Below are 26,449 nucleotides of genomic sequence, written 5' to 3' on the forward strand. Positions count from 1 at the left end.
AAAATGGATTGACAAACGAGAGACAATGTGCCTTCGCTCGAAGCATGCGACGCTTGTTCCTTTGTAACAAGCCTGGTGGGTCATCGGACGAATTGGGAGCGCAGCCTGCTGCCGTGGCTGCTCCGTGGGTCGGCTGCCGGCTTACGACACAGCCGACGAAGCGAAAGAGAGCGCATTTTCCCAACTCTATCGTCCGCAGCGAGCAGCATTCCTTTCGGCCCTGCTGCAGCCCCACCTCTGGCTCGCTGCCGGTCGTCGAGCCATCGACTAGGGAGCCCTAACGGACTCAGCAGTATTCCAAGCGAAAGACGCTCATTAACCTCCCTGCAAGGGCTCAATATTCGCCGAGCCGCTGATGCTGTGCGGTCAAGGTTATGGAAGCTCGTTCGCGCGGGATGACGACACAACGTTGGAAATTCGGAGAAAAAAAATTCGTGTCGATCTCCCTTCGTATCGGTCTGCACAAGGAGCGTAGCCATCCGAAGCGGTGATGACTCAAGTTTTCAGCTTCCCCGGAAGGATGCTGACTCAATCAAATGGGTCCATTTCGCTCAGCAGATCGAGCACGGAACGAGCCGCGCGGTCAGTACCGGAGGAATTCTGTCTCGAAGAAGAGCTTCCATTGAACGGATTCAAAAACTGAAGATGATGAATTATTACGAAATCGCGGTGATCGACCCGGACCGGCATCGAGTACTTCGTCGCTCTTGCGCTATGCTAGGAGCTCCTCGTCTGCTCAGCTCAGCTCATTCTTCGTCGGGAACATCGAGAGCAGAGTTCAACGTGGACTCTCTCCCGACTTACTGCCTAAGGCAAGATATGGGTAAAATGCGCCCTGGAGACCTCCAGGGAGCCGTATCCTCAAGACGAAAGTGCGAACCGTGCACCAAGCTCGAATTAGCTGCCACCCGCGCGCGACGGCTTACCCGTGTCCTATCCGAGTCACGGCGTGTTCATCCCAATATGGGGCGTCTCCCGCTTATGAGCAACGAGCGCATCGAGATTTACAGGGAAAACAATGGTACTGGGTGTCGAGTACAGAGAAGCTTTCTCATATCTCACTGATGAGGAGATTGGAAAATCACTCCCATGATTCGGGTGGTTGAGAATCGGCGTCTACTTTCAATATCTTCCCACCGTCATCGATAAGCCCCCCACATTTGATGTTCCCTGGGAAGTCTGCATGCCTCATTGTGTCGCGATCCTCGGATACCTGCTCAGAGATACCGCATGAGAGGAATAACATTCGATCGATCGGCTTCCTTTGGAGGATTCCGCAGAACTCCCACAGTTGCGATGGAGGATATCGGAAGGTTCAATTTTTCGGAGGGCTTGCTGTCGAGCCTAGGAGGGCTCACGATCGGTTTTCAGGGTAAAAGTCGAGGCTCCTCCGTTGGGATGACGCGGGTGTCCCTCATTTGCGCCCCTGTTCATGTTGAGCCCCTCTCGGAGGTGGTCAGATGCTGCCCCTTCAGACGGAATCGATCCACATAAAACGTACAATGCTAACACGGGGGACGTCTCTATGAATTCCCTGATTCGTTTGACAGAACAGAGTAAGGGCTCGAGCGCCCGATGATCAGACTTCAACACAGATGTCTTGTATTTCAGAAGTATTGTACAGGGAGAGGTTCTCTCATATACATATGGAAACAGTTATAGCAATTCGAGTCTATTGAATTTCTCTTGATCGTAGAAACCAGCCCGAACTACGCGGCCACCGAAAAATCTCCCGTTGAGATCCACAACCGCTTTGATGGCGTGCGCTATGTTCTTGAATTCTACAAATATGCGGACGGCTTCCTCGGGGTTGATTTCTGGCCCGGGCAACTCGTAAATGACGCATTTAACCTGCAATGTAAAATTCGTTACATTCCGGAGCGGCAGGTTCGGCTTCAAATTCGACTTCACTGCGAGAATTCGCCATGAAGCAATATGGATTATACGTACGACTTCTCCGTATCTTCCGCATTCTTCCTTCGTCTCCGGCTCCAAATCCTCATCGACTTCGCCGGGACCGACCATGTTCCTTAGCAGGACCACCTTCGTTGGAGCTCGCAGTATTTCGGTGATGCTTTGCTCCTCACCCTGTCTGTTTGGGACAGCAGCGGCGGCTGGACCACTTGGATCCGCGGGTGGAATGAAGCCCTGCCAAAAAATCAACGATTAAGTTACATTATATATACGACTCCCACGCCTCTTCAAGAAATATGCTCGAAAAATGAGGGAGGTAAAGCTCTGGACAGAGAAAACGAACACCCACATCGTTGGCGACTGGAGCAGACGCTGCATTTTCCGCGTCGAAGAATTCCGACGGCTGCAGGAAGGTCGACGTGTTGGCCTCGACGATTTTCCCGCCCCGGTGGCTGGTTTTTTCCACCGTGAGAGCGGAACTGATGCCTTGTTCACTCTTCCCGAGACCCTGCCCGGCTTTGAAACCCATCTTCGCCATGATCTTCGCCGCAACCGACGAACACCCCATATTCGATGCAACGGCCGATGTTGAGATGCTCGGCATTAAGAAATCGGGTCTCGGGGGCGAATCGTCACCGGCGTAGTCATCATCCTCCGTTTTCGAGACAATATCTCCCGCGAGCGACGGAGGGGGTGCAATCATAGCAGAGTGTCGTTTTGAGCCATTCGAGCCCGGGGAGTCGCTACTGAAAAGTCGATCGAATAAGATATCATCGGCTGAAATGAGAGTCCCGAGGAAGTTTCTTCGGTTTCCGTCAATATCTGACACTGGACTGACCTCTTGGCTTTCCTATCCGACTTCTTTTCGTTCTGCTGTTCTCTACGAAATTGCTTGACCAATCGATCGTATTCGTTAGGATACAGTGGATCATACTCGTCTTTGAGGAACCACTCGCCGCCGAGGAGCGAGGCACCCCCCTTTGGGACGTACAAGGGTATGGCCGGCATGTCGTCAGCATTCACACGCTAGAATGAGAGTGGCTCTTGAAAGACAGCTGATAAGAAGTATGGGCTCCTAGCAAAACGCCGGATACGAGTTTCCATCGATGGGCCTAAGGTAACAGAACAGCAGAATGAATTCCGAGACTTGAGATTTCCCGGAGAAGGACACTTACGTCTTTACTTCGGTTCAAATCAATAACCGGCGCAATCGCGGTCGTCGTCTTCCGCTGCACATGATTTGTGGCTTTCTTGAGTTGGACATGGCTCTGGAGAAGCTTGATTCCCGAAGACCAGCCGGACGCGCCTTGGCTTTCGACTTCATCGTCGTACAGAGACATCGTGCAGCTCGCAATGGGTTCCGGAATTCCTGGGAGCTTGTGAATCCGCACGAATGCACTTCAGAGTCAGATTGGGTCTGCGAATATCATGAACTAGAAGGCGACATCTCTCTGAACGTACTCTCGGGAGGCTGCCTTCCCGGAGCAGAAGCTATTCACTGTTGGACCTTATACTTCACGAGTTGCCAACGGACTTCAGGAGGTTGAAAACCAGTCTCGCATAATTCAAGACGGTGCGAAAGGAGAAAAACGGGGTCGGATCTCTCGATTGAGGATACCGTCTCTTGTGTACATCTTCGAAACACGCATCTGAGCGTCTGCTCGAGCAGACGTGAATCAAATATGCTCTGGAATCCATCGTCCAGGGTCTGGGCGCATCTCGGAAAGTCCGTTCACATTGGGGGATGTCTGGCGCCCTGGCAGACCCCAAGCTAGAATTTGTCGAGCCATCGCTCTGCCGCAAATCACTCGAAAGTCGATTCTCATCGATGGTCTCGAAGAGAGTCTAGATGATGCTGATGATCCGGAAACAGCCTCTCTGGGTGGAAAGTGGCTATCCTACATCAAAACAAAAACATTGTGTTGCTCCTGACGGTCGTCGTAGGGACGTCACAATGTCGTATCTCAGAACAAAGACTATCTCCCACAAACAGGCTGTGTGCGCTCTTTATAAGAGAATTATTCGGAATCTAGAATCTTACCATCCCGAACGGGAGGAAGCCAGGTGAGTTCCGCCCAGCGGTTGACCAAGAGCATGAATTCAAGTTGATCTGAGCGAGACCCAATGCAGAGACAATGTTCATTCAGTCGATCTCGCGGACACTCAAGGCTCAGCCAGGGAAAGCGGAGATCCGCAAGGATTCATCGTGACTATCCCATCATCATCATCATCGTGATTCCCTGTCTGAAGCTTAAAGTGTCGGAGACAATGTGTCGCTGAATGGCCGACCATGCCGTATCCAGATAGTTGACGAAATTCATTCCACTTTCAGATATGAGTGTGTGTTGATGCGCGCGCGATTCGATGAAAACAAGAACGTCAGTAATCCGAGAGAAGCGAAGATGCTATACGATTCAGCTCTGAAACAGCTGGAGGCTAAGGCTCATCCCGCACCCTTCAAGTAAGACTCTCGGCCTCAATTCTGTGGTCTGCTTGCATCCCCTTGATTGTGTTCCGCGCTGAAAGTGAGACCGGGATGTTTCACATCCTCACTTCGCCCATCACCCGGGAAAAGCTCGATGATATTCATTGCGAAAACGTTTCGTTATCTTCTCTCCAGATTCCCTTCGTCTCCCGGCGGAAGTGCATTCGACAGATGGGACACGTACCCCGATTGGCTTGTAGACTTCTGGCATCCCTTCGAAAAAGCGAGGTATCCGAAATATTTCGCTCTCCGCGAACAACGTAAACTTGAATATATCAAGTACTGGGAGGAGACCAAGAAACGAATCACCAAAGATGATTCGTCCCTGACGCAGTGATCGATGCGTCGCTTATCTCTCGCCACCGGCGTCAACCTCCCCTGAAAAACAGCTGTCGACATTGAATAAACTGATGCTAGTTAAGTTTGAACTGCGGAACCATTTTCTCTAAGCGATCAAGCCTAGACCTAATCGTGTAAACTCTCGATTGATGTCCGCATCCGAGAGACCAGAGGAGAGATCTGGTGCAGGTTTGGAATGTTCAGGTCAGGGATATTCCAGCTCCGGGGAGTGGTCTACGTCTACGGTGGCTTGAATCGAGAGCTTATTCCAACCACTCATGAGCGCTGACAGCCGTGAAGTCCCCAGGAAGTCGTCGCCTTCTCCGTGTCGATCGTCGAGGCGTGCTCATGAAGGATTTCCGAGCAAGGAGGTGCTCGAAGGTTCTGAGGGATTTTCCGAGAACGCTTTTTTATTCACTATCCTTCAATCGACCCAAATCATGATCTAATGCCGAAATTCATCGCAGAATGGTCGAAAGCCGTCTTGAGCATCATTCAGAGCATCTCATCTAGAACGCGGATTAGGAGCTTCACGCATATTTCCCAGCCAGCGTCACCGTAACCCATGAAACTGGCGTTGTAGAAATTCTGTAAAGTATCGCTGTCGTTGAGCTGTGAGGAATCATCGTGAATATCGATTTGAGTCTTGGGGCGATCGTGCTCTTCGACAAACTCACGGGAGTGTAGAGCTTCTTGATAGGAACGATGAACTTTGCAACTCGGTAATCTCCTCTACCCCGGATCGGACATTCGACGATCTTAGCCTTGCAGAAATCCGTGGGAACTCCTACCAGAGTCATGTTCGATGCTTTAAGGTCGGCGAACGATTTGAGAGTCGCGGTTTCACTTGGATGCTCTGAAATTCGTTTTCTTGCGTACATTAATGCATGTATCGTACGAGCGAGATGCACCACCATCGCTCCGAGAAAATCGCTTGTCGCTGCCGTGAGTCAGCGATCTCTCGTCGTTCCGACCTCATCGTAGGATCCAAAACATGGTGAATTATCGGGAGAAAAAAACACTTTTAGACACCCACCGAATGCCAATTCGATTTCTACGTGAACTTTGCTGTTCCGCTTGAACTCGCAAGGCTCCTCAACGCAAGGCGTAACTTTGATATACCTCACACTGCCCGTGCCGCCTGAAAAAGAACAAGTCATGAGAAGATCTTCCCCCGGTATTGTACCTACGATGAGTTCTCGAATATTCAACGATATTGTGGAATTGCTAAGATGAGGCGAGAAATATTGCTCTCGTGAATGATCCTGGTCGGAATGTCGGAATCGAGGGAGGGTCATCGAGGATGACGATGCATTGAGTCGAGGTATCACTCCGTGCTCACCGCATAATTCGTATTTCTTGATCACTAATTGGCTCTCCGAGACGGAGATTGCGAATAGCAGAAATGAAGCCACTAGCATGAGGCTACTGGACATCGCGTAAAACTTTTTCGGTCCCGATGCGGATCGGAAATGAGAACTTCGCATCGTCAGCTGCGCCGTGGACCTTGGGAAACGTTGGCGGATGTGATGAACCCCACGGAATCAATTTCTTTAGTGCATGAATGGTCCGGGCGATGTCGATTGATTGTGATGAATATTTATGAGATCACCTTGTTTGATCAGACTCCTTCCATAATTATCCAGATTTTTTGCCGTGACTTCTCGAGGTGAGCTCTCTGGTGAGGACATTCAACCAATGACATCAAGGAGACCGATCCCTTGAAAGTTGAATGACCCATGCTTTTGAAGTCGCATTGAGTCTCGCTCGCGATACGGGACGTCCTCACCTATACGACCACCTCATTTATCGATCCCCGATGCTCACTCCCAGGAAATATCCTCTGCCGTGCGGCGGAGCGGTCGAGGCGAGACGAACGAAGTACGGGAAAGATGAGCGATGTGGCCCTCTTTTCCAGAAGCCTGGAAGCACGGTCTGACCGGAAAATTCGCTCCCCTGCCTCACTTCGCTGGAATGAATCTGGAGACTTCTGACGAGCCCTCTTATCCTTGAAAGGCCAGATCGACTCGACTCCGATACTCAACGGCCTGGTCTTCGCAGCTGATTCGATGCGAGATCGTCGATAAATGAAGATTGGATGATAACTTCCCCGAAATTGTTCGAGAGCCCCTCGGTGGAATTCGAATCGCCTCCGTGCGACCAATTCTACTCATGGGATCTGAGTACGAATATTTGTTGATTCTCTCTCAAGAAGTCTCTGGGACCGTACTGAAAAAACCTACTGTAATTTTTTTGGCTCGATCTCTACCCTTTATTCAGTCACCGGTCGATTGGGATCCAGCATTCGATCCGGGGACTCTAACCTCCCCAGGTCTCCGACGCAGCCAGACGCGTCTTCGGCACAAGCTCGACAATATATCTCCTAGCGATCTGCATCGCTCCCTCAACTTTATTTTTCCATCTTTTTGATCCTGTCGCCGGCGTCGATAAGGACCTTGACGAATGACAACGCGACGAAGTAACAATGTTTCACAAAAGAGCAGTCCTCCATAGACTCGAATGATGCATATTGAGTGATGGGATGTATCGTTTAAGTAACAATTACGGTTCCATCGGATACGGTCCTGGAACTCGGAAGTCGATACGATTCTCATGCATCCAAGTGAGCGCGACGCTGTCAAAGTCGCGGACGACGCGAGGTCACAACGTTCAAAAGTCGTATGAGTTAAATGTACAGGAAACCTATTTGGGATTCCACTCTCCCACGTATACGATGAAAGATACAGACGAATCATTAGCTACCTAGAGAATATTAAAGTAGAGCGAAAACCTCAACACAACACGTGATGGCTCGAGAGATTCCAGATGTCAACAATATTCCGAAGTCGCACATTAAACGAAGTTGAACCCTTTTAAACAAGTGCGGAGTGCCGCGAAGAAGCAAGGCTGCCTGTCTTTGACGATCAGCCCCGGGTTATTCCACATAGGTATTCGGATAGGGGGTGCGAGCACGATCGGCGCCCATGACATTTGATTACTCGAGCGAGACCTCCCGTGGAAGTGTCAATTTGTACCATTTCAGAGCATTTCATGTTTGGGACGTAGCTTTACTTCTCCGGAATTCGGGGTTGACCGATCCAACCGAGAAAAATATTCGAATGGCCGCAACGTAGGTATACTCGTCTCCCGATCAGAGATCAAATGGTTTTCCACCGCACGGCGAATTCATAGACGTAATCCTCCTTGGCCGTGATGCCGCGTGGGCAAAACTAGCTGCCGTTATGGTCCGGGAGTACTCAAGGAACTCCCATTCGTTATTTCCCACAGTCGACGCAGCCCTGATTTCCACGGAAACCGAATTAAGCGTGGAACAATCGTCGGAGAAGTTTTCCGGAATTTCCAACATGGTGTGCGCTTCTAGCCTTGTTCGAAAAGTCTGACAGACCTAGTGATCTAAGACGGTTTGTTCAGATCGACACTGTTCCGCGATGAGCCCACCAAGAACCGGACGACATGTCTGTCTCGCGATTTTTCGAAGTTGGAAACGATAAAATTGCTCATTGCAAGTGACAGAGACCGCAGGTTCCGAGAGCTATGCTACCTACACCTCAGTAAGAATTACGGACTCGGGCCATTCGCTGCCGAAGTTCCGGGCAGAGGCGGTATCCGGAGCCCGCGTACGATGGGATTTCCCCATCGGGGCTATTGCAGTCAAAGGTGCGGCGTTTTCCATCGCGGCCAGCGATCTAGCTGTCAAGGATCTTAGGGCATCTGTTGCATCTCGAAGGTGTCTGAGCTCTCTGTTCCTTGCAGCAGAGCCGTGCATTCGCTATCGACGCTATCGACGGGTTTCTTTTCGACCGGCTCGAGGTTCCCTATGAGGTATTGCAGCCTGCGATGGGAAAGATTAAATTAGTCGAGCGGTGAATCCGGGATGAGCCGGACGCTCAGCCCGATCGCGGAGAGGGACTCGTCTCAGCTCAGGGACTATGGGTCGGAAACTCGGAAACGGCATCCGATTCGACTATCGATTTCTCGGTTCCGCACTTACCTCTCGTGTACGGTGCAAGCGCTCAGACGAGCGTCGGCATCGGCGTCCCAGCACTCTTCGAGCGTGGATATGAGGAGCGAGAGTTTGCTGTTCTGGCGCCAACTCTCGCGGATCGGAGGTCTTGACTTCCTGTTGACGACCGTTTCCTGCATGTCTTCCAGAGTCGGGTGTTGGCCGACCTGAAAAACGCGGGATGTGAGACCCCTTCCAAGCCGAAACCGACTATTTCTCGCGGTCACGACTCGACGTCACCCGACCGCATTGCAAAGTCATCGACGCCGAAAGTCTGGATTCATGTCGCCGGAAGTCAACGACGAGGACGTCGATTCGGAAAATTCGGATTTCTCCGCCAGACAACGACGGGGAGAACCTCAAAGCGCTCTCACCTGGTCCTCGAAGGGCATTCTGCATTTCGGGAACGGATCGCAATCTTTTGTCCTGGAGAGCATCTCCCACAGAACAAGAGAGACGGCATACATGTCAATTCTCTGGAACGCCTCTTGATCGAACGAAATGGCGCCTTCTAGAACTTCGGGTGCCATGTAGCTAAAATATAAACAGAGGGATTAGACTCGAGCTGGAATTCTCTTCCTGGAAACGCCGCCCAGAGCGCTGTTATGGGAGTCACGTCTGTTCTGCGTCTGTCGAAACCTGCGTGTCGACAGCGAGACGAAAAGACACGGAGGATCCGATCCGGAAGAAAAGTTCTCTCAGATTCTTACCGACGTGTGCCAACCTGGCCGTGAACTTCACCGATGTTCGCTCCGGATTCGAAAACGATTGCGAGACCGAAATCGGCTATACAGGCAGTGCTGGAAAATCAATTATGATCGACTTCATTATGCGATATATTGCTCAACGATGACTTCGGGCATCGAACGGGAGTAGCAGAGCGAGGCCTTCGAGCCGAGATGCTCGAAGCTATAGCGAAGAACTCTTCTTAGTCGAAGCATGGGTAATCGACTGGTAAAAATCTATGTTGTTCTCGACCGCTACCAGTGGCCTTTGACTACGTCATATCGAAACCCATTGAAGATAAGGTCGCGATTGAGGGATAGACCCGGAGGACAACACTCACGATTCGTCTTTTAGGATGATGTTCCTCGATTTTATGTCCCGGTGAGCCATGGCTGGTTTATAACCGTGGGTGGCCGAGGCTGGGATATCCGTATGGATGTGCATCACACCCTTGGCGATCGAGTCGGCCAACAGGAGGAGTTGCTCGTAGGTGATCGTGTTCCGACACAGGAAATCGTAGAGGCTGCCCTGCTCGTGCCAGGTGGTCAGGAGCCAGTACTCAGTAAGACCGGTTTGAGGGTTTATCTTTGTACCCGTCCCGAAGAAACTGAGGATGTTGGCATGCTCCATTTGGGGCAAGCGGTACACTTCGAGCTCTTTCTCCCAACTCTGTCGCTCCCCGGCCGGGAAGATCTTCACCGCAACCTGAGTATCGTCCACTCGACCTCGATAAACGGCACCGAATCGGCCCTGTGCGGCCAGATCGAACAGCGAGACGTTGTCAAGTTGCAGCATCGAGCCCGGGTGCTCTTGTGCACCCTTGCTGAATTTGTTGTCATAGCCGAAATGCATCTGGGCGTCTTTGATCTGACGATGCTTCCGGAATCCGAGCACCGACAGGTAGGTCAAAGATGTACCGACTCCCAGAGCGCCGATCGCCAGAATGATGTAGATAAACGAGATTCCGCCCGTTTCGAGTGCCTTGGATGCGCTTCGATCGGCGAGCTTCTTCAGAGACGGTTCGATATCTTCGTCTTCGGTCCTCGTCTGCATCGGAGGCAGAGGGCTGAAATCCCGATTGCATCCCGAGCTCAGACAACAGCAGAACAACATCGTCGCTCCGTTGTTCTTCCGATTGTAGCACGCGCCCATATCCGGATCTCTGTGCGCGCCTTCAACGCACTGATTCTCGCCTCCTTGCCAGCAACCTCTCATAGATGCCTGCAAACGAAAACGGAAAGATCAGGAACGGGACGAAAAACAGGAGGGTTTGCCATGGCGAGCCCTACATGCATTCTCAGTGAGTTCCGGAGCCTAAGGATCAGCGCTCGTGGCGAAGTTCTGCTTTCGTTCGGTCGCCGGTTTCCTTCTGTCCGGTCGTGGAGAGATGATTCAAGTTTCCCGGTCGCAGATCACACATCATTCGCGATGCTGGTGGGTCTCCGCAAAGGTATCGATCTGAGTGCGGCAGAATTGAATGCTCTCGAATGACACCTGGTAAGAGCACCTCGGAGAGCTCTCCTGTCGAATCATGGAATCCCATGGCTTTCGACGGGCCGAGTATTTCCATTCCTTCGAAGCTCCCTCATAGAACAGACTGCTCTGCCACCAGTGAAAGAGCTCCGCTACCACTTTAGATTTGAGTACGGCGGGGTAGAGTGTTACTCTCGAGTACATGACTCAGCAAGTGGAAGCCGCTCCTCTGCCCCGTACTTGCGCTCGCTCACGGCGAGATCTATTTCATCTGACGGGCGTTCGCTCAGCGAGCGATCTCGTTCTTTGGAAAAACGCTTGCAGATCTCGGCTCGCTCATCATCCCGTATTCATATATCGAGCGGGGCAGTCGAGGAATTACCTTCCCAAGGATGAGGAAAGTCGACCGAACCGAGAATATTCAATTAATGATGTCATAATATACTTTCAAGTATATTCAGCTGACGACATTGTCTAAGGGAGAATGCCGGACTCCTCATGGACTTCCGCTACTCTTTTCCCTCGCAAAAATCGCCTCGACTGATCACTCCGCAACTCAATGACTCATCATGTCGCAATGGACTTAGACCAGTAGATGGTTTCTTGGTTCACGGGACCGTCAGTCGCTAACTTTGTTTTGGGGAAGCTCCGCTCCGTAACCATTCGGAATATAGTCGCGGTAGCGATGCGTCTAATTTTATCCGCCTCCTAGACAGACAGTCGCTATTTGGATCGAGACCAACGGACGATCACGGAAACTCATGAGAGTCTACTGGGAGTAGTATTCGCCCGACCAATGAAGTCGGTTTCAACTTTTTAAGTCGACCATTATCCCGGCGGACCGAGACCAACCGAAGTTCAATCGGAGCGAGCGATCAAAAATATTTTTTCAGTGATCAGAAAAAGTTCACAGAGTAATGACAGCAGCTACTTCCGGAATCCGAAACTGATTGAGCAGATTCCCTCTTGAACAGCCCTCTGAGAACGAGGAAACCGATCCTGCTCATCTTCCGGAGCAAAAAGATGATCTAGCCATTCAGCCGTCCGTTCCCTACGGATGACATTCCTACTACGGAGACGAATGAATATCAAACAGTCGGATCGCCACATTGAATCGAATTATTGTCTCCGTCGGGATCGACAACATCGAGCTGAATCGCTCGTCTTCTGTGAGGAGCTCAATTCCCGAATTAAATTCCCGAGAGGGAGCTTTCTTGGAAAGGGAACGAGGACAGTAATTTCTAGATTCCGGCGGCCATGGACTACCAGGATCCCGGTCTTCAACTCACCTCATACTCCTGAGTAACCTTGTTTCGACTGAATAAGACGAAACAGAACGACGGTCCGTGACCGGGAGTTTCGATCTTGCAATCTTCAGTAACTTCATCCTCTACAGGCACCGTGATGTTGTGGAAAGCACATCTCAGAAGGGCTTGATCCGCACTGACGGCTCTTGGCACCGTCGCAACAACAGCAGCTACCAATATCACCACCGACAGCTTAGTCGACAGCTGCGGCACGCCGGCCGTGTATCGATATGAATGTGGCATGCTGTTGAGCTTGTTGTTCGATGAAGATCAGTCGTCAAGTTACGACGGTCTCCGAGCTCCCCCGAAGTCCCTGACACCGTCGCAGCTCGTTCCCAAACTCACTCTTTCACCTTATTCATGAAAACACCGGACAGCCGCTTGAAAGTCACGCTTCAGGACGGAGTTTCAGGAAGTTTCCCCCCTTACTGCGTAGACAGTCACTAGAGTAATCTCGGTTTTGAGCGACTCGTCTCGATTGACGGTACCCCAGTCGCGGTCAAGCTCGACACGTAAAACGCTCCCGCACTAGCGGTCGGGGTGGCAGGCAAGCGGGCAGGCAGGCAGCGAGCTAGGTTGTCTAGCATGCGGGTAGGTTGAGCTTGTGTCTGCCGCTGTCTCTCCGTGAGAACTGTTGTTTCCTTCTTCTGTTTGCCAACGTGAAGCAGACGCTTGACGCCGATGATGATGGTGATGATGATGATTAGACCTGGAACGTGGTCCAAAACGCTCGTACGATGGTGCGCCGGTCTCCGGAACGCAGTTGCGGGGTGAGAGAGGAGAGAACGCAAGACGGATTCTGCAAATGTGAATCTCCTGAACGGGGGAATGAGGGGGGAGATGATGCCGATGATCTTTGCTGGAGAGGCGATCGGAGACGAGCGGCATCTCCGATGAGATGTCGAGGGGGAAAATGTTCAAGAACATTCCTCGGCACACACCGATTCCAGTGTGACGATGAGGATCACGCCGAACAATGACCATTGCTCCCCAAGTGAACAGGATTTCGAGAAATCTCCCGAAATCGTAGGGATAGATAAGATTTTCCGGTTCAAGCTTCAAGAGGAGGTCTTCCTGCAGGGGATGTATACAAGGGGATCTGACAATGAAATCAGGACACGAATAGCCCATAGATTCAAACTTTTATTCGTTCAGCGCTTTTCCCCTCGAGCTTCTATTTCGTTGCACCGTGATCAGGTCGTCGAAATTTCTCGAATCTGCGACTGCATTCGTTTTGTGGAAAAGCATGGAGTGTATGTATCACAAATATCTGAAATCAAGATCCGCGACTCCTCGTGGAGAGAGCTAGCGATGAGCGCGACGCCTGATCGCTCGTTCCGTGAACATGATATCGGAGCGATGGAAACAAGGACTGTACATTTCTGGGAAAGGGATCATCCGAATGGAATACAATACACACGAGTTCGGACCCCGACGGTCCCGAGTTTGACGACTAGCGAAGATCGAGAGAGCTACTCGGAGAGCTCATCGCAGGAAATCCGGGGGGCGTGGGATGATCCAGGCGGAATGAAAGTCAAGACGAACGATCAAAATCCGGAAGAGCGCGCCAGGTCGGGATCGTCCGGAGTCGGTGGTTTGGCTCCCCCGAAACCGGACTCTCTCGACAGCTGACGCGAGTTCGATGATCTCCCTCCGAGTCCGGGGCGTGAATCAGCTATTCGACCGGAATCCGGAAACTGAGACTCAAATGCAAGCTAGTCTATTCCGAAAGCGATTATCTCTCCGGGAGCTCAAGATACGCGAGAGCTCCCGCGACAAGTCCATCTTCCGTTGAGCACCGGATGGCATTCCGCCACGGATTTGTTCGGCCAGAAAGGGTTTATCCCCTGTAAATGTCGAATGCAGACCTACGAGGGGGACTCCAGGCAGATGGCTTCGACAACCGCTGCTCCGAGACTGCCTCGACGCAGCTGCATCGAGGTTCCCGGGATCCATTTGTTCTCCTTTGGTTTGAATATTTCAACTGTGTTCAGGCTTGAGTTTCCATCGTTGCCTCCAAGCGCATAGAGCGAATGATGCATCTGCAGAAGGCTGTGCGTCGTCCTGCGAATGAAAATTTGATGACATTGACGACAGTGGATTGGAGCTTCGGCAATCCAGCGTGAGCGTCCGTGTGGAAGTTGACTAATTATTGAATCTCAGGTCGCGGCAATGATTCCCGTACGAACCTCCTGCATCCCATGTTGCTGATCATTTGCCAACTGTTCGTCTTCGGGCAGAATCTCTCGGCCGAATTCAGGCATAGGGCCGAATCGTTCCCTCCGGCAACGTAAAGATAGCTGAGGAAAAATTACGACCCATCCTTCAAAGCCGAACTCCCCGAATACAGGTTATGCTTTCCGGAGTGCCTGGGCTGAAGCCTAATGTAAGTCAAGGTATTCAAAAAAATTATTACTATAACTTACTCCCCCAGTGATGCGACGCCGGCAGAATTCCTTCTGAAGCTGATTGGTGGTAGCGACTGCCATTTCCCCTCCCGAGGGTCGAAACGCTCTACTGTGTTCAAGTAGTTGGAGCCGTCGTGTCCCCCCACGGCATAAATACAGTCGCCTATGGAATACTTCAGCGTCAGTCGGAATGCAGCGAGACCTAATCGGCCTCTAAAAACGTCAGAGCGGTCGTTCTTTGCCCTCCGATCTCGGACGGAAAATCTCACCATGTGCTTCCAACCGGCCATATCGTCTCCGGTGGTCCATGCTCTGAACCGTTGTCCAAACCCCCACGAGGGGGTCATAGCGTTCCACGGTACTCAAACAGGTGTAGCCGTCAAAACCTCCTCCGACATAGATCAAACCGTTGAGCGCCGCTGCGCCAAGACAGGACCTCCGACAACTCATCGGTGACAAAGATGTCCAGTGACCGCTATAAGGGCTGAAGACTTCGACTGCGGCTAGATCTTTGATTCCGTCGAAGCCACCGATAGCATAAACCAATCGATCACAGGCCAGCACGCCGGCCCGCGACCTCCGGTGGATGGTGGACTCGAAATGACACCATCTGCAATTTATGGAGAAGATAGAGAATGAATATTTGTCTTCCGGATTCCAGATGGATGCGTCGAGGTATTGCTCCCCATCCCTTCGGCGCGATAATTTCTAGTTGCACATTTACGTCGGAGATTGTGAACACTAACCTGTCGGCACTGTAGTCGTAAAACTCGCAATCGCTGTGAATGGCGAATAGGGAGCCGCCTCCGACGGCAAGGATATATGGAGAGAGTCCATAAGGGGTTCGTATCGTGGTTTTGGCGGATCGCATTTCCGTACGTTTATCTGGCATCAAATGATACTTCATCGCATCTATGAGGAGATCCTTGCTGGCATCGCTCTCTTTCACCTGTGGGCGCGTAAACCCCGATCGGGTACGTAAGTTCTTCTTCGGACGTGTCCTTATTCGGAATCTTCATTCGAAGGAATCCGCGAATGTGGAAGAATTCCGAAGTCGGAGTTTCTCGGATCGAGAGGAGAAGCCTCAAGGAAACCTTACCAGGGGGTTTTCGGCGACTTCATTCATCAAGAAATTCCTCGGCAAGCGTGGCAGCCGACACTGCTTCAGAAGACGGCCTAGTTCACAGATCCTCTTCTCGCTGTGTTTCACCCACCTGCAGCGAAACACAAACTCCATGTATCGTTCCGGGGCTTCGACGAGTCGTAGTTAGGGATCCCGTATAATTCGACATTTTTGCCAGATGGGGGAATATTCTACGATATCGGCAATGTGTATTTTCAAAAAAAATTACCTCATGATGGCTTGGAAAACGACCTCTTCCCCGGGCACATTGAGTCTGTTATCCGAAAGCAAGCGTTCTACTTCACTGGCAGTCAACTGGAGGAACTCTTCTGATTTTACGACCTGGCGAAAGTTCCGTACGATATAGAAGTCAGCGCTCGACTGGAGGCTCTGGAGCGAGAGCGTGTCGGCCAGAGCTCGCACACCTATGCAGTTCGTCGGATCCAACCGCAGTAAGAAGAAGCCGACGCACGTGATGATGATCTTCTCCATCTGGAAGGACGCAGAGGGGGAAGTGAGAGATGATCCCAATATCCTCATCATGTAGGCTTTTTCAGCTGATTCCCCTCCGGAGTTTCACCTGGAGCAAACACGCAGCTTGCAGCAAGGGCTGAACGCTCTCTGTGCAGAGGTACAGATTCCCGCAGTAGCAATAGTCCACGATTGTCTTCAGGGACTTGTGATCCACATCATGGATCACGATCTCAGAGCTGTGCAAAAAATAATTTTCTCGTCTTATGTTCTCGATGGAAATTCTACAAAATAATCTGTGATCTGTCTTTCTGGACCCAGTTGGTGTTTGGGCTCACCTAGTGCTCTCAATGAGTTTGCTGTTGAACATTGTTAGAAAATATGGCGAGCTGAAAGCCAGCACAATCTTATGACATGGGAGACCGATCGAGCTGTCCGTCGTCTTCAGGGTGACATCACAGAGCTGAGAAGATTCTCTCATCGTGTTGAGATTCCTGAATGCCGACGCTAGGTGTGAAGGATTGAATTCCTCGGCCATGTCCTGGATTGACGTCTCTTTGCGGCCGTTCGCATCTCTCCGCAAACTGTGAGCGGAAGAATAGGAGAATCTGAAATTGATATCTCTCAGGTTTGTCGGGAGTTTTCAGCATGTATACTGTCTTCAACCCTCCTGGGATCTTTCGCAAACTTCCGATTCCCCATGGCTTGGAATCCCATCAGTCGCGACGCCATTCTTCCTTTCCAAGTCTGCTCACCTTTCCTCGTCATCGAAGTCGTAGTTCTGCAGGAACTCTGATATTGAATCCACGGAGGACGATTTGCTGCCCTCGCTCCCATTCTTGGTCCTCGTACGCGATTTCGTTGATGACGCGGAATCGCTTGCGGTCGATGTAGACATTATAGGAGAGCGGAACGCAAACAATCACTGCGAGTGAATCCCACTGGAAACCAGATGCATATTGCCAACGAAGGTGATCGATAGACCCGCTGGTTTCCCTCGATTGTTTTGAGAATCAGAGCAATCGAGAGTCAGAAGATTGGACACGAAATTCCCGAAGTGTACCCTATGTGTTCTCTACACAGAAAAAGTTGCAGTTCAACGTTAGCGCGGAATCCGAACAACCGTTTACTGAAGCCCGCGAGAAGGACAGAACACTCGTATCACCAATCGATGACTCCAGAAGACAAGGTTCGCGAGAGCTGACGCATATCAGGCGCGCACTTCTGACGCTCCAACTCCGCCCTCCGCCCAACGGAATCACCTGGACCTTGCTGGTGCGAGGCAGGAGTCCACTCGCAACTCCAGTCGAAAACCTTCACAAATGAACGAAGCAACTCAACGCGCCTGAACCTATGTAACGGTTAGGTCGCGCTCCATCGGAGTCGACGTAGCTCGAGGGAAAGTCAGAACCAGCGCTGATATTTTTGGGCGTCACCGTCATCCGTCACGGGAAAATTTGTTTTTTCCAGCACTGCCCCGAGGTCTGAAGTCGAACGACACGGAGTCAGACGACCGGTGCGGCTGTCTAGCGGGAGGGCCATTGACTCTGCCTCGATTGTGAACTTAGTCGAGCTCCGGTGTGAGCTGTGTCGTTTGCTAGATCTAGATCTTCCGTTTCGGAGAGGGACGTTGTTGTCGCCCATCAACTTCTGCTGATGACCCACAGACGTAAGTTGGATCGTGGTGGGCTGCTGCGCACAGGCAACGCTACCGGAAACCCGTTCCACAAGCGCCAAGCGAGAAATGCTACGGGCCACTTACTCTGAACCTTCGGAGCAAGAGATCCACCCGAATGACCCTACTTCCCACTATATCATCGGAATGGGTCATTCTCGTCGATCACGGAAGGTTCAACACGTCCGTATCGGGACCCTGACCAGGATCCCGATGGGAAATTGCCGCGAGGCTCCCAAATATTCAAATGTGAGGCTTCCCAGGAGGTTATTCTTGATAAGCGAGCTGAGAGGCAGAGCCTGCCGGTTATTGTACGCAGGCACTGCTTGATTGAATACTCGAAGCGACATAAGTCCCGTCTGTCTCTCGATGCGCTTCTTCCCATGGACGGAAGCCCTCGTCACTGACAATCGCTCGGCCGGAAGGGAGTAAATACATACATCGCGTGACTCTAGAGCTGTTAGGCGATGTAGGAATGTGAGCGTGATCAGGCTCTCCTCTCGATAGCTATTGCTGCCGATCTAAGAAAGACGAAACAATTCGAAATCAAATCCCCGCAATACTCAGCAAACGGTACGCTACCACTGACGGGCTCGGAAGTGGGAAAGTGATTCCTGCCGTGCCGAAAACACACAATCGTGCGTAGGGAATTCGAGCAGCGTCGCGCGTCGGCGCACAGCTCTCTGCCGAGGAGCAGACCCATTCAGAGAGTGGGACGCGTCCCGAATGCGGAATCAGTTCCAGTGATATCGCTTCATGCTTCTTGCGGGAGAATGTCCAATCTTCTCAATTCCGACGGAGACACTGCCAATTCCGTATTCGGTCGGGTTGCCATCCGCGGAACACTCACGGTTCGATTCCCTTGGAGACTCACGCGTGAGTTGATCGAGAGTCTCGAGGTCAACGCCCTCGCAACAAGTTGACACCGCTAGAACTTCGATGGGAGCACAAGAGTACCGCTCATCATCATGCAGTCGTCTACTTGGTGGTATCAGAGACGAGTCTGTCGTGAATACGTCGTCTGATTCCGAGCTCTCCACATACCTTGCACGGCAGGTGGATGCAGCTGCGCCGAAGCCTATCGATTGAGCTCGATAGCTGTGTGTTTGGTCTTGAGAAAGGTCTCCGAGTTCCGGGAGCTTATTCCTTTTGCGAGTGAGTCCTCAGGAAGGTTCTCTGGGCTGTGGGAGTTCAACAAACCCTCTGGAAGTGCCCCGGGGGCTGCAAGTATTCTATACTCGGACAGCGGTGTTGTGAATGCTTCGGAGAGGGGCAACTTCGAGAGGGAGGGCAGGCACTGCGGGGCTGGAGCCACGATCTCTCCGGGGAGCTGGCTAGCTCCCGCTGCTGCTCCTGTGGGAAGCTTGTATCGACTTGGATTCCCGATCGATCTTCCTTCGGGACACTTTCATTATCTGAATCTAGAAGGTTTTGTGAAAATTTTAAATTTCGCTCAGGGACTCCCTCGCGGACTCCCCCTCGCCGCGCGAAATTCACCGGTCGAGTGCTCACACTCCGGAAGAGGAGAGCAGCAGAGGTCAACGCACTCCGAGCCATCAACTGATTATTCGATTCCACCCCCGAGATCTGTGTCTGGCCAGCCCACGAAGCTCAAATCGAGTTTCGACACACCCGAATTTATAACGAAACTGGTCGTCCAACAGCCTATCGGCCGAGGTCAACGTACAGAGATGTCATCGAGCAAGTTCCTCCAATGTCTGCTTCGAGTATATTCAAGCTCGGTTGTTGCAGCCCATGCAAGTCAGCCCCGATATTTTGCCTCGAAGGCATCGCCTATGTGCACAGGTCGTGCCAGTAGCGTGGTATCAGCTGCCCGGAAAGCTCCCTCGATCTTCCAACCGCACCGATAGCTGAACCACGTCCGAACTCTCCGCTGAGGCTCGATTCCCTTCATTGAAAAACACGGAAAACTTCTTTGTATCGCAGCTTATCGGCGTTTTCTCGATCAGGAAAACCGCAACGTATTAAGGCAAGCGTCACAAACTTCCAAAGGGAACTTCCCGCTCAATGCACCTGGTATGGGAAAACGGCACGCTTCCGTCTGATGTTTCGAGTCAGTGCTGCGGTGGGCTACTGTCAACATCGTGTTTCTCTTCTGGACCTGAAGGCTTGCGGGGTTGAATAGGGATACCACAGAAGCGTCATACGACGTCATCTCCGACGAGGATCATACATAAAGCAGAATCCCTTAAGCTTTGATGGATTAAATATTGACCCTGTGCCGATGCCTCCCGAACTGAACATTTGAATAATTATCTTCCTCGACAATTTCGCTGATAATAATCGATCCGGAACTCCTCTCATTTTGAGGTTCTGACCCGGTTCTGCGGGTCGATATAATGAGAAACCGATACGATTCCCTTGTCCCAGATACACTCGATATTACATCACTGCACGACGTATTATTTCCCGCGGGTCTCTGAAAGTGCTTTCCTCCCGTGGGAACGGTAGATCAGATTCTCAAAAGCTCGACATGACGAAATTAGTGACTCCGTTCGGATGGGTGCAGAGTTCCGAGGGAAAAGAGAGCTACCTCGAGGAGAATCCACTGTTCCACGACCCAAGTGGAAGCAAGCGGAGTGGAAGGCTAGAAGGATTCGAAAACTCCACTGCTGCAGCCGTGGTGAACCACGTTTGCTGACAGTATCCGGGACAATGGTGATCCGGTGCGGAGCGTCCCTTGAGGTCGATCGAGGTCCGAGTACTCAGTCAGTGGAACCGAATGACCTGACGCGATAGTGCTCTACGCTCGCAGTCGCTCATTTCAAGATCCCAAATCCAGGATTAGGTCGCTGTTTTGTTGATTACCTTCCCACCCGGACGGCACTTGATCCTCCGATGGTTGTCGCGGAATCACCCCTATCGATGGTGATGGGCTTCCGGAAGTCGGAAGGAGTTTGCTTGGCTTCGGCGAGAGAACACTTGAGTCGATCGGTACCATTTACTAGACAGAACTTAAGCTCGATCGGCGAGATTCATTTTCGGCGCTTCTAGCCCGAGCCCGGAAAAAGTTATCATAGTCGCTCGCCCTGGAGCCGGCGTGGATCCGGAGTTCGCGGGGGATCGCGATTTCGCGAGTGGCCCGCGACTGGCCCGCTGGGTTGCGTAGGAAGCGATCAGTGACCCTTCGACTCGCGTGGGCAGACATTAATAAGCTTCGAAAACTGAATGGGAGCGATAAACTCGCCAACATGTCGCAACCAACTCGCAAGCAAATCAGCCTGTCGACGGAACCTTCTAGGCTCAAAATCAGAGTGCCGAAATCTCGCTTTCGGGCATTCGCGCGACGGCTTAGGAAAGTGACCGGTTCCACATTCTCCTGGTCGAAGAGGCTGCTAATTCGCAGGAGGCGCGCGAAAGTAGGTAAGAGGTCGCTTGACATCGAATTCTCCCGGACGATCCTTGTCGTAGGCCGGGTGAATTTAATGAAGGAACTTCTAACGTCTCTCAGACCCCAGCTCTCACAGACACTATTTCAATGCGATAATCCCAAATCTCAAATCAAGGGGTGTAAAATTATAGATTCGTCTGACTGGTCAGCAAGCAGGAGTGCTCGAAATTCCCAGGGGGGAGCGGATCAGGTGGGAGGTGCTAAGCTACAAATGCCTAACGGCAAGCGAATTCGAGGCGGGAACCGGTTGCTGAGGATTTCTGAGGCATCGAACGAATGCGAATACTTCCATGCTTTGTTCTCCTTTCCTCGAATTTTCGTGATCAGGCGCCCTCACTGAAAGGGTGCGTGAAAGCCGGTCTGATCAGGCTCTAGTCGAGCAGCACTCGACTCTTGAGACCTCGCACCCTCTGGACTGTGTGGAGGATGAGCCGGCGCCTCTGACGCATCCGTGCATACGGACGCGGTAAGAAATTAACTTCCCTCTGTCATCTCAATCGACACTTTATTCCACAGTCCGCACGAAAGTGCCGTTTCGGATTGGGGAGTCTCGATCGGATCTCTGTCCGGGGGGATATGAACGCTGACACGCTAAGCAACTCGATGGACAACATGTCATAGTCGAAACTGGAAACCCTGATCAATCGCCGACGAATCATTTCAGCATCATTGCCCTTGATTGATCGGAACCAGCTGATCCCGTCAGAAACGAATATTTTGACAAGGTCGCGGGAAAACATTCACTTCCCCTCCGGCGATGCTCGAGCTGAGTTGTGCGTGACGTCGCTTTCAGCATTCAGCTCGCTCGCGTCAATTCTGAAAATGCATTGAGGCGCTTACTCATCCCCATGGAACCCCAAGATCGATTTTGTTCACATTGTTGTATTTCGGAACTCTGAAACCCTTGTATTCCACTGAGATGGCACCCATCATTCTACCTTCTTCCTTAAACACTTTCCGCCTTGAAAAGGCCCGATGCAGGCTGCGTGCGCTATGATATTCGGGATCAGCGTGTTGTCGATAGAACCCTCGAATAGATGCGCCCAAGGACCTGAGGCATATATTGGTACATCTTCGGCACTGTGAGCCCCGGAGGTCATTTTCACAAGCGACGGATAATCTTCCCCAGGACCAGTTGGGTAAGATATGATCCTGTAGGTCTTATTTTCAAGGTCCATGCTGTCGGAGTCGCCTGCAAAGGAGTCCTCTTCAGTCCTGCTGGATCGACCTCTATTGAATTGTATGGTATTAGATAGAGATAGAAAGAGACAGATACCTGTAATCGATTGGGCTCGGGAAGAATAGCCGCTGATGCTCACTCCATGAGAATGATCCGCGGTGACTAAAACGAGCGTGTCCTCGAAGCTGACGGTGTTTGCGACCAATTCGATAGCTTTATCGAATTGAATTACTTCCTCCAGAGAATGTTTCGCCTTATTGGAATGATGAGCTGTGTCGATATTTCCGCCTTCCACGAACAAGAAGAATCCTGGAAGAGGGAGCTATGCCTCAGTTCTCCCCGGGATACCTCCTCCGCCGACGCGACGGTCACATTGCGATAGCAGACGGAATCTAACCGTGAGGAGCATTCGAGAGGATCCGTATGGCTATTTCAGTCATCTCCTCGATTGTGGGCTCAGTGTTGAAGTCTGGGTCCCTGTCCAGAGTAAAAGTCAGAGCATCTTTCGAGAATAATCCCAAGAGCCGATCGACCGAATCCGGATCAACTTGCAGGAGCTGCTCGCGTGTAGAGACGAAGCGGGACTTTTCGTTGGCTTCGAGGTATTCTCGGATCAGGTTCCTCTCGTCTTTCCTGGAGGGTCGGGAAATGTTCTTTTTCGTTCATGAATACTGAAGAGATTTGAGCAAGGATGTCAGAGTACCCTCAATACTGGAGCAGAAACATTCGGGAGATAATAAATGAACTGAGATGTTCAACAACCGTAACTCACCTGACACCGGTCGAATTCTGCGCGGTCAAGTTCTCAATTCTCTCTTCACCTTCGGCTGGATAACTCGGGGGTAAAAAATCTTGCAGGCCGCCGCCGAGTATGACTTTCATTTTGCTGCCAACCGAGCCGAAGAGAAGTTGATCGGCGATGTCTTTGGCGGCACAGCCCTCCGGAACGGAACTGTACCATTTCCTTTCGGCGGAGTGCGCGTAACCTCCTGCTGGCGAGGCACCGAGGACAGAATCCGTGGTGACAATGCCTGAATCAGAGGATTCGAGTAGTAGTAGTATTCGACAGTCTGAACTCTATAGTCAGAGTGTTTGGGGAAGAACCCGTGACTTTCGAGCGAAATCAGGACGATTCTTAGGGAAATCTTGCCTGTCCACATGTCGTTTGCTTGAGCCCATTTTATCACGCTATCGATCTGGTTCTGCTGCTCGAGCGAAGCGGCGCAGTCACCCCGAGGTACAGAGCCGAGCAAACCGAGCATTCCATTATTAGTTTTGACTCCGCACAGATACGCAGTACTCGTTGCCGCGGAGTCCGGTGTTATTCCGTCGATTGAATGAGTCTAGTAGGGAGAGAACATGACTCCTTGAATTCCTAGGAAATATTAAGAGATTGCGGAGAAAAATGAGTAGATGGAAAAAAGTCAGCTTTCCAACCTTGACTAAGCCGGAGAACGGCAACCGCTCCATCTGTAACTTCGTGTTCCGTGAATATGTCCTTCCGCTCTGTTCGGCCTTGAGGATGCTGCCCCCAGCCACGGACGCGACTCCCATCCCGTCTCCGAGGAAGAATACAACGTTCCGAGCCTTCCCTTCATTCGGGATCCGCGAAATTTTCAACTTCAGGTCCTTGAGGGCTTCATCTCTCCAATAAGCTGATGTTCCTACATTCCGAGCAAAATCAAGGCGCGAGTCAGGAATAATCTCACGCGGGACTCGACGTTGCAGCGTGATTCATGTACGCGATACTTTGCAGAAATATAGAGGGATATTCAAACTGCTCAAGAGGATTCTAAATTTGGAGAAGCTACAATACGGATGGGTCCCAGTTTATCAAGGGATTTTTTATCCAGAACATTGTCTCAAATCCTCCTGACCAGCTGGGGAGTCCGACACCAAAGACGAATCATCATGGGTTTCGTTTGCGAAGATACCACGGAACCGACACTTACTTTCCGCTGCGGCCTCGTCGGATGATCCGGTCTGAAGAGTGTTCGTAACAGCCACGAGCAAAACAAATATTCTGAAAATCGTCCGGGTATAACATCGTAGCGAGGGTCGAAGATCGCAGGGATAATCAAGCTTAACACAACTGGACAGTGGACAGACCCTGCCCTGATGGCGGTATTCCCATCTTTCGGAACTAGAGGAATCATCCCACGATTTCGTAGAGCAGAGCTTCCTCCACGAAACTCTGTATACGTCCACGACAATTTGTCACAGTTTACAATAATTGGAGACGCCGGCAGAATTTAAAAGCGGAATCACGCAATCCGGAGTCAGCAAGCTCGCTCGGGTTCGTAACTCGGCTACACGCCCCTGTTGAGAAAGCTCTTCACGAGTAGTTGTTCGATGATGCGCACGATCTTCATCTGGCGCTTCTCCAGTCATCCTAGAATTTATACCAGAAACTCGAAGTCTTACAAAAAAATCGGTCCAAGTCAGTCGTGGGCGAAGCCTGATTTTTTCCGCGACAGAAGATAGCGCCCGTGGCCGTGAAGTCAGCGCTTTCGCTGTGAGTGAATGCATAGATTTTCCTCTTGTGTGGATCCGAACTCTTGAGATATTCTGCGCGCAACAAAGCAGAGCAGGGGAAGTTGTCTCCTCCAAGATCCAAGGAAAACTTCGGAGAGGATTTTTTTCCCGCATCTCATGGGTGAGTCTTTTATTTGAACGCTCCGAGTTCTTCCTTCCCGAGACGAGTTCGGAGCACACCGCGACGAGATCACTCGCCACGGCAGACGGCACTCCGTCTTTTCCGTGACATCGGTTTCTTCCGCGAAGAAAATTCGAGCATTATAGAGGAGCCTGAGTTTTCGCCGCGTAACGCAGGCAATTACAGAGGTTCAGCCGCAGCCCCGGACCGCGTGACGTGTAAGCGGCTGAGGCAATCATGGATCGGTTACAAAAAGATGTTCAGCGAGTATTCGGCTCAAGATTCTTGAATTTTACGAGCGACGCATGTTCTGGAATTCAAAACGGCAGTGCAGTCCTTAGTCGGTACTCTTTTGTCCCCTCGCTCGGATTCGGAGCTCGACTTCAGAATGCAATTCAGAAAGTCGGGCTCGATAATTCACCTGAGGAACCTCTTGTTGCAGAGCATTTTTTCGCAAGAGCATTGATATGAACTCTTTCGTCAAGGAAGATCATACGTCTTTGCGGAGACGAGCCAGCAGCTACTATCTCGGCCCGGAGATAGTAGCATCGAATCGCGGACATTTCCGGAATGGGCCAGACCCCTCCTGGCTCCCCTGGAATGAGCTCAAGCTCCGGGCAGCCATGGTATCTTCGCGTAAAAGCGTCTCCCTTTCTATCGCATCGGAATCGCGGGAGCTATGAATGGATGTTCCGCTCCAGGTTTTTCCGGGTCAACTATCATCAGAATCTGCGGAGAAGTCCTTCTCGTCGCGGCGGCCAGAGTTTATGCCCTGAGTCGAGCGGAGGTTCACAATCGACGAGCAAGCCTTCCGCTGCTTCGTTTCGCCCAATGATGCGTCAGGAAATTCAATGCTCGGAGGTCATGGCTTATGATCCGGAAAAGCTCGTTTTGGAAACTTGGAGAGTTCTGGGGCGGGCGGTCGACCGTGCGTACAGAGCGTACATAGTCTCAGTTTGTGGAAGCTCTTGTGATCATGTGCGCGGTACCAGAATCATCGTTCCATAGAAAATACCATCAAATTCCCTGTCTTGGAAATTATTCTCGTTGTGTTTCTGGGTCCTGCATGACCTGGAGGCATCCGCTCCTGCGAGCGTCCTGTCCACATTCCACGTGATTGGGCTTGCGAGTCCAAAGTTATAAGCTCCTTTTCAGTGGTCAGAGCCCTCAATTGTCAGCTCAATCAGAACTCCTTCCCGAATGCTCTGACTGTGCATTCACTCATTTTCACCGCGAAAGGGATCACTGTCATCATT

General features: G+C 51.4%; 6 protein-coding genes across 6 annotated transcripts; 1 reads left to right on the forward strand and 5 right to left on the reverse strand.

The window, feature by feature from the left end:
- Positions 1 to 1,583: 1,583 nt before the first annotated feature.
- On the reverse strand, positions 1,584 to 3,524 carry Spf45 (splicing factor 45). Its single transcript, XM_029112452.1, has 5 exons — positions 3,090 to 3,524; positions 2,744 to 2,940; positions 2,264 to 2,657; positions 1,951 to 2,148; positions 1,584 to 1,851 (listed from the first exon to the last, which is right to left on the reverse strand). Exons 1-5 carry the CDS (start codon positions 3,252 to 3,254, stop codon positions 1,657 to 1,659), a joined length of 1,149 nt encoding a protein of 382 aa, XP_028968285.1. The 5' UTR covers positions 3,255 to 3,524; the 3' UTR covers positions 1,584 to 1,656.
- A 312-nt stretch (positions 3,525 to 3,836) lies between these two features.
- ND-B22 (NADH dehydrogenase (ubiquinone) B22 subunit) lies at positions 3,837 to 4,820 on the forward strand. The gene is made up of 3 exons (XM_003746722.1): positions 3,837 to 3,978; positions 4,247 to 4,375; positions 4,535 to 4,820. Exons 1-3 carry the CDS (start codon positions 3,869 to 3,871, stop codon positions 4,734 to 4,736), a joined length of 441 nt encoding a protein of 146 aa, XP_003746770.1. The 5' UTR covers positions 3,837 to 3,868; the 3' UTR covers positions 4,737 to 4,820.
- A 413-nt stretch (positions 4,821 to 5,233) lies between these two features.
- On the reverse strand, positions 5,234 to 6,174 carry LOC100908283 (NPC intracellular cholesterol transporter 2). Its single transcript, XM_003746762.1, has 4 exons — positions 6,081 to 6,174; positions 5,775 to 5,879; positions 5,416 to 5,594; positions 5,234 to 5,350 (listed from the first exon to the last, which is right to left on the reverse strand). The coding sequence occupies exons 1-4, from the start codon at positions 6,172 to 6,174 to the stop codon at positions 5,234 to 5,236; spliced, it is 495 nt and encodes a 164-aa protein (XP_003746810.1).
- A 2,287-nt stretch (positions 6,175 to 8,461) lies between these two features.
- On the reverse strand, positions 8,462 to 12,511 carry LOC100908425 (activin receptor type-2A). Its single transcript, XM_018640799.2, has 6 exons — positions 12,251 to 12,511; positions 9,829 to 10,709; positions 9,473 to 9,562; positions 9,137 to 9,296; positions 8,751 to 8,929; positions 8,462 to 8,591 (listed from the first exon to the last, which is right to left on the reverse strand). Exons 1-6 carry the CDS (start codon positions 12,509 to 12,511, stop codon positions 8,462 to 8,464), a joined length of 1,701 nt encoding a protein of 566 aa, XP_018496315.2.
- Positions 12,512 to 14,120: 1,609 nt separating this feature from the next.
- LOC100908565 (kelch-like protein 17) lies at positions 14,121 to 19,089 on the reverse strand. The gene is made up of 11 exons (XM_003746764.3): positions 18,990 to 19,089; positions 17,026 to 17,211; positions 16,609 to 16,878; positions 16,380 to 16,509; positions 16,029 to 16,291; positions 15,776 to 15,890; positions 15,423 to 15,625; positions 14,946 to 15,286; positions 14,695 to 14,839; positions 14,458 to 14,568; positions 14,121 to 14,332 (listed from the first exon to the last, which is right to left on the reverse strand). Exons 2-11 carry the CDS (start codon positions 17,166 to 17,168, stop codon positions 14,137 to 14,139), a joined length of 1,917 nt encoding a protein of 638 aa, XP_003746812.1. The 5' UTR covers positions 17,169 to 17,211; positions 18,990 to 19,089; the 3' UTR covers positions 14,121 to 14,136.
- A 2,970-nt stretch (positions 19,090 to 22,059) lies between these two features.
- LOC100908701 (alkaline phosphatase, tissue-nonspecific isozyme) lies at positions 22,060 to 24,705 on the reverse strand. Its single transcript, XM_003746765.2, has 8 exons — positions 24,647 to 24,705; positions 24,490 to 24,560; positions 23,975 to 24,201; positions 23,688 to 23,880; positions 23,310 to 23,568; positions 22,935 to 23,170; positions 22,634 to 22,846; positions 22,060 to 22,549 (listed from the first exon to the last, which is right to left on the reverse strand). The coding sequence occupies exons 1-8, from the start codon at positions 24,691 to 24,693 to the stop codon at positions 22,287 to 22,289; spliced, it is 1,509 nt and encodes a 502-aa protein (XP_003746813.1). The 5' UTR covers positions 24,694 to 24,705; the 3' UTR covers positions 22,060 to 22,286.
- Between the last annotated feature and the right edge of the window lie 1,744 nt (positions 24,706 to 26,449).

This window comes from Galendromus occidentalis, unplaced genomic scaffold (genome assembly GCF_000255335.2).
Source record: "Galendromus occidentalis unplaced genomic scaffold, Mocc_1.1 scf7180000077501, whole genome shotgun sequence".
NCBI lineage: Eukaryota > Metazoa > Arthropoda > Arachnida > Mesostigmata > Phytoseiidae > Galendromus > Galendromus occidentalis.

What these genes read in the sequence shown, in the direction of transcription:
- LOC100908425 (XM_018640799.2), bottom strand. Translation starts at nt 12,511, where the DNA reads ATGCCACATTCATATCGATACACGGCCGGCGTGCCGCAGCTGTCGACT. An exon ending in ATCATCCTAAAAGACGAATC is followed by an intron (nt 9,563 to 9,828) that starts GTGAGTGTTGTC and finishes TTGATTTTCCAG; the next exon opens with CACTGCCTGTATAGCCGATT. An exon ending in GCTTGCACCGTACACGAGAG is followed by an intron (nt 8,592 to 8,750) that starts GTAAGTGCGGAA and finishes TTCCCATCGCAG; the next exon opens with GCTGCAATACCTCATAGGGA.
- ND-B22 (XM_003746722.1), top strand. Translation starts at nt 3,869, where the DNA reads ATGTCGTATCTCAGAACAAAGACTATCTCCCACAAACAGGCTGTGTGC. An exon ending in CCCGAACGGGAGGAAGCCAG is followed by an intron (nt 3,979 to 4,246) that starts GTGAGTTCCGCC and finishes TTCCACTTTCAG; the next exon opens with ATATGAGTGTGTGTTGATGC. An exon ending in GCTCATCCCGCACCCTTCAA is followed by an intron (nt 4,376 to 4,534) that starts GTAAGACTCTCG and finishes TCTTCTCTCCAG; the next exon opens with ATTCCCTTCGTCTCCCGGCG.
- LOC100908283 (XM_003746762.1), bottom strand. Translation starts at nt 6,174, where the DNA reads ATGTCCAGTAGCCTCATGCTAGTGGCTTCATTTCTGCTATTCGCAATC. An exon ending in AGAAATCGAATTGGCATTCG is followed by an intron (nt 5,595 to 5,774) that starts GTGGGTGTCTAA and finishes AACGAATTTCAG; the next exon opens with AGCATCCAAGTGAAACCGCG. An exon ending in TCAAGAAGCTCTACACTCCC is followed by an intron (nt 5,351 to 5,415) that starts GTGAGTTTGTCG and finishes GATTCCTCACAG; the next exon opens with CTCAACGACAGCGATACTTT.
- LOC100908701 (XM_003746765.2), bottom strand. Translation starts at nt 24,693, where the DNA reads ATGATTCCTCTAGTTCCGAAAGATGGGAATACCGCCATCAGGGCAGG. An exon ending in CAGAATTCGACCGGTGTCAG is followed by an intron (nt 23,171 to 23,309) that starts GTGAGTTACGGT and finishes CCGACCCTCCAG; the next exon opens with GAAAGACGAGAGGAACCTGA. An exon ending in CCGAGCCCAATCGATTACAG is followed by an intron (nt 22,550 to 22,633) that starts GTATCTGTCTCT and finishes ACTCCTTTGCAG; the next exon opens with GCGACTCCGACAGCATGGAC.
- LOC100908565 (XM_003746764.3), bottom strand. Translation starts at nt 17,168, where the DNA reads ATGTCTACATCGACCGCAAGCGATTCCGCGTCATCAACGAAATCGCGT. An exon ending in AAGCTGCGTGTTTGCTCCAG is followed by an intron (nt 16,292 to 16,379) that starts GTGAAACTCCGG and finishes GCGTCCTTCCAG; the next exon opens with ATGGAGAAGATCATCATCAC. An exon ending in AGCAACATGGGATGCAGGAG is followed by an intron (nt 14,333 to 14,457) that starts GTTCGTACGGGA and finishes TTTCATTCGCAG; the next exon opens with GACGACGCACAGCCTTCTGC.
- Spf45 (XM_029112452.1), bottom strand. Translation starts at nt 3,254, where the DNA reads ATGTCTCTGTACGACGATGAAGTCGAAAGCCAAGGCGCGTCCGGCTGG. An exon ending in AAAGCCAAGAGGTCAGTCCA is followed by an intron (nt 2,658 to 2,743) that starts GTGTCAGATATT and finishes ACTTTTCAGTAG; the next exon opens with CGACTCCCCGGGCTCGAATG. An exon ending in CTGCTCCAGTCGCCAACGAT is followed by an intron (nt 2,149 to 2,263) that starts GTGGGTGTTCGT and finishes ATTTTTTGGCAG; the next exon opens with GGCTTCATTCCACCCGCGGA.